Source organism: Pongo abelii, chromosome 20 (genome assembly GCF_028885655.2).
Source record: "Pongo abelii isolate AG06213 chromosome 20, NHGRI_mPonAbe1-v2.0_pri, whole genome shotgun sequence".
In the NCBI taxonomy this organism is placed as follows: domain Eukaryota; kingdom Metazoa; phylum Chordata; class Mammalia; order Primates; family Hominidae; genus Pongo; species Pongo abelii.
The window spans coordinates 51548032-51557075 of NC_072005.2; the positions used below are offsets into that span (position 1 = coordinate 51548032).

General features: G+C 51.8%; 1 protein-coding gene across 2 annotated transcripts; it reads left to right on the forward strand.

The window, feature by feature from the left end:
* The first annotated feature begins 59 nt into the window (after nt 1-59).
* Nucleotides 60-5153, forward strand: PPM1N (protein phosphatase, Mg2+/Mn2+ dependent 1N (putative)). Of its 2 annotated transcripts, XM_002829413.5 has the most exons (5): nt 60-2220; nt 2764-2881; nt 3271-3376; nt 3466-3526; nt 4826-5153. In XM_002829413.5, the coding sequence occupies exons 1-5, from the start codon at nt 1282-1284 to the stop codon at nt 4892-4894; spliced, it is 1293 nt and encodes a 430-aa protein (XP_002829459.2). In that variant the 5' UTR covers nt 60-1281; the 3' UTR covers nt 4895-5153. The 2 variants fall into 2 exon arrangements, with proteins under 2 accessions (XP_002829459.2, XP_054396688.1); XM_054540713.2 differs by lacking the exon at nt 3271-3376 and having other exon boundaries at nt 1498-2220.
* The last annotated feature ends 3891 nt before the right edge of the window (nt 5154-9044 follow it).

The window sequence follows — 9044 nt, forward strand, 5'->3', positions numbered from 1 at the left end:
CCTTCTTACTAAAGGGGCGGAGCCAAAAGGGTGGGCTACGGCGCCAGGAAGGAGGGGAAAGAGGCCCGAAGGGCGGGGCCTAGAGCGCAGAGGGCGCAGCCTTTAGGGGAAGAGGGAAGGAGGCCTGGAGTCGGGCGAGGGACTTGGGAGGGGATGGTGAACGAGCCTTGGCAGAGAGGATGAGAGCGTGGATCCCTGAGTGGGTTGGGGTGGAGCTCGGGGTGCCACTGAGGAGGGGGTGGAAAGATTCTAATGCTCTGAGGTAGGGTCCGAGCCTAGATTTGCAGAGGGAGCGAGAAAGGGGGCCGAAAGAAACGATTCAGAAACTTTTGGGGCACGCGGAGGAGCTCAAACGTGGGCAGGGCTAAAGCAACAGGGAATTATTCAAATATAACTGGGTGGGGTCGGATTCCAGGCGATTCCAGGTCTGCGAAAATTAGAAGGGTCTGGAGCTGTGTGCGTGAATCCTCGATGGGCGGGGCCTGGAAGAGAAAATAACCGAAGCCCCAGAGGGGAGGGGTCGAACTAAAAAAAGTAAAGAAAAAAATACATATATATAGCTTTTCGAGACAGGGTCTCCTTCTGTCGCCCAGGCTGGAGTGCAGTGGTACGATCACGGCTCACTGCAGCCTCGACCTCCCGGGCTCAGGTGATCCTCCCACCTAAGCCTCCTGAGTAGCTGGGATCACAGGTGTGTTCCACCGCGCCTGGCTAAATTTTAATTTTTGTAGAGACGCGATCTCGCTATGTTTCCCAGGCTGGTCTCAAACTTCTGGGCTTAAGCGATCCGCCTGCCTCGGCCTCCCTAAGTGTTGGGGTTATAGGCGTGAGCCACTGCTCCCGGCCAAGTATGGTATTTACAGGTTTTGAGGCTGGGGGCTGTACCACTGAGGCGGGAGGAGCTTGGACTGAGTGTTGTGTTGAGAACAGAATTAGTTTCCCTGGAACACCGGTTACTTCTGTGACTCTGTTTCTTCTTCCATCTGTAAACTGGAGATGATGATGTATAACAGTGTGTGACACATTAGTACTATGTAATAGTTTGCCACTGGTCCAGTATTATCTTTTTTCTTTTTTTTCCTGATTCAGATCCCAAACCCCGCTTTGTAGGTGCAGGAGAGAGGAGACCCAGAAGTGTAATTCCTTCTAGTGACCCGCCTAAAGAGCAGGTCAAAGGACAGGAAGGAGATTTAGATGGTTTAAAATCTCACAGCGGAGGGGATTAACGGAGGGGGCGGGCAGGTGTACAGGGTGGAGCCTTCCTGATCCCAGGGCTGAAGGATGGCGGCCCTGGCCCGCCAGCTGCAGCGTCTCCTCTGGACCGCTTGCAAGAAAAAGGAGAGGGAGAAGGAGGGGGAAGAGGAAGAGAAGGAGGAGGAGGCGGGGCGCAGGGCCCCCGATGGGCTTCGGTCTCTGTTGACAGCGCCGCGCCGCGCCCAGCGGCCGCACGGGGGTGCCGAGGCGTCTGGGGGCCTGCGCTTCGGGGCCAGCGCAGCGCAAGGCTGGCGCGCGCGCATGGAGGATGCTCACTGCACTTGGCTTTCGTTACCTGGTCTGCCCCCAGGCTGGGCCTTGTTTGCCGTTCTCGACGGCCACGGTGGGGCTCGAGCTGCCCGCTTCGGTGCACGCCATTTGCCAAGCCATGTGCTCGAGGAGCTGGGCCCAGAGCCTAGCGAGCCCGAGGGCGTGCGCGAGGCGCTGCGCCGAGCCTTCTTGAGCACCGACGAGCGCCTGCGCTCCCTCTGGCCCCGCGTGGAAACGGGCGGCTCCACGGCGGTGACGTTGCTGGTCTCCCCGCGGTTTCTGTACCTGGCGCACTGCGGTGACTCCCGCGCGGTGCTGAGCCGCGCTGGCGCCGTGGCCTTCAGCACAGAGGACCACCGGCCCCTTCGACCCCGGGAACGCGAGCGCATCCACGCCGCTGGCGGCACCATCCGCCGCCGCCGCGTCGAGGGCTCTCTGGCCGTGTCGCGAGCGTTGGGCGACTTTGCCTACAAGGAGGCTCCGGGGAGGCCCCCCGAGCTACAGCTCGTTTCTGCGGAGCCTGAGGTGGCCGCACTGGCACGCCAGGCTGAGGACGAGTTCATGCTCCTGGCCTCTGATGGCGTCTGGGACACTGTGTCTGGTGCTGCCCTGGCGGGACTGGTGGCTTCGCGCCTCCGCTTGGGACTGGCCCCAGAGCTTCTCTGCGCGCAGCTGTTGGACACGTGTCTGTGCAAGGTCCTGGGGGCGTGGCGTAGTATCTTTGAGGCTTGGTGCAGCAGAGGGAGAGAGCCTCGGGGTTTTGGGGAGGAGGGCTTTGATGGAGAGGCAAGAGTAAATAAAGCTAGAGAAGGAGGGGATGGGGCTCAAGCGAAGGGCGTGGCCTGAAGTAGGCAGGGCCAAAATACAGATGCGGAGCCTGAGGGATGCTTTGAGGCACGAGGGGAGAGTTAGTGGAAGGGATTTAAGAGAAAGGGTATGGTCTTTTGGAATGGGGAGATTCTGGGTCGTAGGAGCCGGGCCTGAAGTATTGATTAGTGCTGGAAGGTGGAAGAGCAGGTAAACATCAGAGCGGGCGGAGCTTTAGGGAAAGGGCATTGTTCTCTCAATTGGGAGGGCCTAGGACCGGGTTGGTCCCAGTAGGAGAGGATTGGCAGGTGGGTGGGACGTGAAAGAAACGGGCATAAGTATAATGAAGTGGGGGACTTGAACCTGGGGATTGTTGGGAAGTTCTGCCTTCGACTCTCCCCCACCGGGCTCCATTTTCTCCACCGGCTTCAGGGCAGCCTGGACAACATGACCTGCATCTTGGTCTGCTTCCCTGGGGCCCCTAGGCCTTCTGAGGAGGCGATCAGGAGGGAGCTAGCACTGGACGCAGCCCTGGGCCGCAGAATCGCTGGTGAGCAGGCTCTGGGGGCCCAGCTGGAGGGGTGGTTGGCCAGTGAAAAGCTCTGCCATAACTTTTTCTTTTTTTCTTTTTTTTTTGAGATGGAGTCTTGCTCTGTCGCCTAGGCTGGAGTGCAGTGGCGTGATCTTGGCTCACTGCAACCTCCGCCTTCCGGGTTCAAGCGATTCTCCTGCCTCAGCCTCCTGAGTAGCTGGGATTACAGGCATGCACCACCACACCCAGCTAATTTTTGTATTTTTAGTAGAGACGGGGTTTCACTATGTTGTCCAGGCTGGTCTCAAACTCCTGGCCTCAAGTGATCCGCCCGCCTTGGTCTCCCAAAGTGCTGGGATTACAGGCGTGCGCCACTGTGTGCAGCCTAACTCTTGACTCTTTCTCAGAACTGTGTGCCTCTGCTCAGGAGCCCCCCAGCCTGAACACAGTTTTCAGGACTCTAGCCTCAGAGGACATCCCAGATTTACCTCCTGGGGGAGGGCTGGACTGCAAGTGAGTTGGGGTGAGGAAGGGTGGGGTGGAATGAGGGTGGGGTGGAAGGAGGAGAGTCCCCCTCCTGAGGGCCTTCCTGTGCTCTCCAGGGCCACTGTCATTGCTGAAGTTTATTCTCAGATCTGCCAGGTCTCAGAAGAGTGCAGAGAGGTAAGGATCCTGTGTTCTCCAATGTTTCTCTTAGGAGAGGACCCCCCCACCACCCCTCTTAGTGACAGGGAAATTGAAGCCAGTGAGGATAAGGGATTTGCCTGATGTATTTTATTCCTCTTTTCTCTTCTTTTCCTTCTCTTCTTTTTTTCCTTCTTTTCTTTTCTCTCTCCCCCTTTTTTTTAGACTGGGTCTCACTATGTTGCCCAGGCTGGTCTCAAACTCCTGGGCTCAAGGGATCCTCCTGCTTTGGCCTCCCAAAGTGCTGGGATTACAGGCGGGAGCCACTGCAACCCAGCCAGCTTGCTATATTAATACATTCCTACTCCCAGCCCTGAAGCATTGTACAAGGCATGAGGAGGGAGACGCAGATGCAGAGAAGAGGCTGTGATTCCCCTCCAAGAAACGTGAGCCTGCAATGCTCTACATTGCCCCGTCAGCCCAAGTGCTTCCCACATCCAAGAATAAGATGGAAACATTCAGGGAATGCTAATGACTAATTCTAAGGCCTGGACGCACAGCAGATACCATCAGGACGTATATGAGTATGATCCAGGTCTTAGACAAGAGAAGCTGTAATGGGGCCCAGATAGCTAAGGAGAATTTGGAGATATCCAAAGAGGTAGTGGTAGACCAAGGCATGGAGTGGGATCAGGGAGGAAATGGGAGGGAGGAAGCTGGGTTTAGAGCCCCAAGGCCTTTGCATGGCAGAGATGGGAGTTTGGTTATTATCATGTTGATGAGGGAGGATTGTTGATAATTTCTCAGTAGCTGAAGGAGGTATTTGTCAGTTTTCTTTGAGTCGTGAGAGATGGAAGCCCAATTCAAGCTGGGAAAACAAAACAGGGAATTTACTGGGCCATGTAATTGAAGAGTTTAGAGTCTTAAGGCATGGCTGCATCCAGTTGTCAGATGATGTCATCATGAATGGGCTCTTTTTATTTTCTCCGAGCTGGCTTCATTACCTTTCAGGGTCTCCTCCTGAGGTAGCGGAGACTTGCAGCTCCAGGCTTACACCCCAGCAGCCTGTCCTCCCCAGTGGAGAGAGTTTGCCAATTTCCCAGGAGTTGCAGCAGTGGTCTTTGGGGGCTGGTTCTCATTGGCCACACCAGGTCACATGCCTGACCAGTCACTGTGTCCGATTGGCCAGGCTGGGGTCGCACTTGGGGTTGGGGTCCACTCCTTTCAAACCTTAATGGATTGTGAGATGGGGTATGGTGGTCCCTCAAAGGAAAAGGAAGAGGTGCCAGGAGACAAGACAGGATTTCTAATTACCTTCTCCCACATTTTGTGTTACAGAAGGGGCAGGATGGGGCTGGGAAGTCCACCCCCACGCATTTGGGCTCAGCCTTGGACACGGAGGGCTGACAGCTGTTACCCTTTGGGGATCCTTTGCTTCTCTGGGGCCTCAACAGAACTAAAGAAGAAAACCGACCCTTTCCCCAGCTACATGTACCAGCGGAAGGAAGGAAGGCCAATGTAGGAACCCAAAATGCTTATTTCTTCTTCTCTTACTTCCCTCTCACAGAAAAGTCTTACAAGAGGGGAAATTCCACCAACATCCAGACCAAAAAGAAAAAAGCCCATAACGAAAAAAAAAAAAAAACCCAACCAAATGTTTTTGAAATATTCAGAGCCGAACAGATTCTGAGAGATAACCCAGTCCAATAACCTCTTTCCTTCTTATTATTCATCTGTTTTTGAGGGGAAGTAGAGTTTTGATTATTAAACTTTATTTACATAAGTGATTCCAAATACATTTTCTTGTAAAAAACAAAAAAAACATGTTTTGCCTAGTCTGTTAGCAAATACGTTATAGGGCACCTGCTGTGTGCCAGGCCTTAGCCTCACAGCCATGAACCAGGCTGACCCACCAAGATCCTTGCCACCGTGGGGCTGACCTCTTGGTCAGGAGACACAGCAAACAAGGGAATCAATAAATAAAGTCATCTCGCCAGGCGCAGTGGCTCACATCTGTAATCTCAGCACTTGGGGAGGCTGAGGTGGAAGGATCACTTGAGCCCAAGAGTTCGAGACCAGCCTGGGCAACATAGCAAGACACAATCTGTAATTTTTTTTTTTTTTTGAGACGGAGTCTCGCTCTGTCACCGAGGCTGGAGTGCAAGGGTGCTCTCTCGGCTCACTGCAAGCTCTGCCTCCTGGGTTCATGCCATTCTCCCGCCCAGTCTGTAATTAATACTAAAAAAAAAAGTCATCTTGCACACTGACAAGTGTCACAAAGAAAATAAAACAGGAGGATGTGTTAAGAAAATGACTAGGGGAGCTACTTCGGGTTTTTAACTTTTTTTCTATTTTTAAAATTTAAATTTATTTAATTCAGGTAGTTTTGAATGGGTAATAAATTCACTTGGTTTGAAATGCAAAGAGTGCAAGATGGCATACAATGAAGTCTTTCTCCATCCCTCTCACACTTCAGCCACTCAATTTTCCACGGTGGGGGAGGTAGCTTTAGAAACAAGGGGATCAGGAAAGGTCTCTGAGGAGGGGACAATTGAGCAGAGACCTGACAGAGAAGAGTCAGCTCTGCAAATACCCCAAAGAGTGTTCTAAGGCAGAGGGAACAACCAGTGTGAAGGTTTAGAAGCAGGATAGAATTTGCCCCCTTTTTTTTTTTTGAGACAGAGTTTTCACTCTTGTTGCCCAGGCAGGAGTGCAATGGTGCAATCTCAGCTCACTGCAACTTCCGCCTCCTGGGTTCAAGTGATTCTCCTGCCTCAGCCTCCCAAGTAGCTGGGATTACAGGCACATGCCACCACACCCGGCTAACTTTTTGTATTTACTACAGACGGGGTTTCACCATGTTAGTCAGGCTGGTCTCGAACTCCTGACCTTAGGTGATCCACCCACCTCGGCCTCCCAAAATGTTGGGATTACAGGCATGAGCCACCAGGTCTGGCCAAATTTGGCTTTTTCAAGACAGACTTGAGACCTCTCAAGTACGGTGGCTCACGCCTGTAATCCCAGCACTTTGGGAGGCCGAGGCAGCTTGATTCCAAGAATTCGAGACCAGCATGGGCAACATAGCGAAATCTTGTCTCTACAAAAAAAAAAAGATCTCCGTGACCACCAAATTCCCTAGAATCCCACACTCTCTATCTCACTGGTAACCCTTGCAAGGAGTTTAAAGTGGACTTTTTACATGTATTAATATATGGTATTTTGGGTGTTTCCTTGATTTTTTTCATTCCCTTTGTATCTTTGGCAACTTTTTATCCACTCAATGGATGTTTTCATTCTATGTCACCCATGTCATTTACACACTTCATGCCACCCATTTTTTTAAGAGACAAGGTCTAAGTCTCTATCCCAAGCTGGAGTATAATGGCGCAATCATTGCTCACCACAGCCTCGAACTCCTGGGCTCAAGCAATCCTCCTACCTCATCTTCCCAAGTAGCTGGGACCACAGATGGATGATACCACACCCAGTTAATTTTTTTTTTTTTTTTAAGATGGGGTCTCGGCCAGGCGCAGTGGCTCACATGTGTAATCCCAGCACTTTGGGAGGCCTAGGTGGGCAGATCATCTGAGGTCAGGAGTTCGAGACCAGCCTGACCAACATGGAGAAACCCCGTCTCTACTAAAAAATGCAAAAATTAGCTGGGCGTGGTGGTGCATGCCTGTAATCCCAGCTACTTGGGAGGCTGAGGCAGGAGAATCCCTTGAACCCAGGAGGTGGAGGTTGCAGTGAACTGAGATTGCGCCATTGAACTGTAGCCTGAGAAACAAGAATGAAACTCTGTCTCCAAAAAAAAAGAGAAATGGGCCTCACTATGTTGTCCAGGCTGGTCTCAAACTTCTGACCTCAAGTGATCCTCCCGCCTTGGCTTCTCAAAGCACCAAAGCACTGGGATTACAGGCATGACACACCTTGCCTAGTCCACACCTCCTTAAGTTGCTGCTCACTCCGTGCTTCAGAAAAGGATGTCCAAGAGTTTCACTATTCCCTGCCCTCGTCTTTTGTTTTGTTTAATTTTTTTTTGAGGAGTCTTGCTCTGTTTCCCAGGCTGGAGTGTAGTGTCACGATCTTGGCTCACTGCACCCTCCGCCTCCAGGGTTCAAGTGATCCTTCCACCTCAGCCCCTCAGCCACCCAAGTAGCTGGGATTACAGGTGTGTGCCACCACACCTGGTTAATTTTTTGTTTTTGGTAGAAACGGGGTTTCACCATGTTGCCAGGCTGGTCTTGAACTCCTGACCTCAAGTGATCCACCCGCCTCGGCCTCCCAAAGTGCAGGGATTACAGGCGTGAGCCACTGTGCCCAGCCTCCCCTGTCCTCTTGATGGATATTTAAGCTATTTCCAATTTCTTGCTCTCACATCATTGCTGCCGTAAAGATCGTTATGTACATATGCAAGCGTTCTCTTACGCAGGGGTCTTGCTAACTGTTTTGTACAGCACTTAAGCTAAGAAGAGTTTTTTTACAGTTTTTAAGGATTGTAAGAAAAAACAAAAACTGAAGAGTGTGTAAACCAGACCCTATGTCTAGCATATCTAAGATTTCCTATTTGAACTTTTACAGAAAATGTTTGCCCGCTGGGCTTGGTTACTCACACCTCCAATCCCAGCACTTTGGGAGGCTGAGCCAGGCAGATCACTTTAGCCCAGGAGTTTGAGACCAGCCTGGGCAACATAGCTAAACCCTGTCTCTACAAAAAATTAGCCTGGCATGGTGGTGTGGACCTACAGTCCCAGCTACTCAGTGGGCTGAGGTTGGAGGATCGAATGAGCCCTGGTTATGCTACTGCACTCCGGCATGGGCAACAAAGAAAGACCCTGTCTCCAACAAACAAACAAACAAACAAACAAAAAACCATGTTTGCCGACTGTTGTTGTAGTGTAGGTGGCACCCAGAAATGCCACCCCTCCTATGTTACAGATGGGAAAGCTGAGACCCAGAGAGGAGAACACAGTTACCTAAGGTCACACAGAACTGGTAACTCATTCAACTAGGTAAGTTTGTTGAGCTGCTGAGCCGGGCCTGGCTGGGGTGAGTGAGGTCCAGAAATTGATTAAGTCAACTGGGTGCAGTGGCTCATGCCTGTAAGCCTAGCACTTTGGGAGACTGAGGCAGGCGGATCACCTGAGGTCATAAGTTTGAGACCAGCCTGGCCAACATGGTGAAATCTCATCTCTACTAAAAATACAAAAATAAGCTGGGCTTGGTGGCCCGTGCCTGTAATCCCAGCTACTTAGGAGGCTGAGGCAGGAGAATTGTTTGAACCCAGGAGGGGGAGGTTGCAGTAAGCGGGGATCGAGCCAGTGCCCTCCAGCCTGGGTGACAGAGGGAGACTACATCTCAAAAAAATAAAAATAATAAAATAAAAGAAAAAAGAAATTAAGTCTACCCATTCTCCCAGACAACTCAGCCTGAGGAGACACACTGAGAAACAATGATAACCTCCGGGGAACAGGGTTCAAGGTCTCCCAGAGTGGGGTGGAGAAGGGGAGGGGAATTAATGTCAAAGCTTGGCCTGGAAGGATGACGTGCTCCCCAG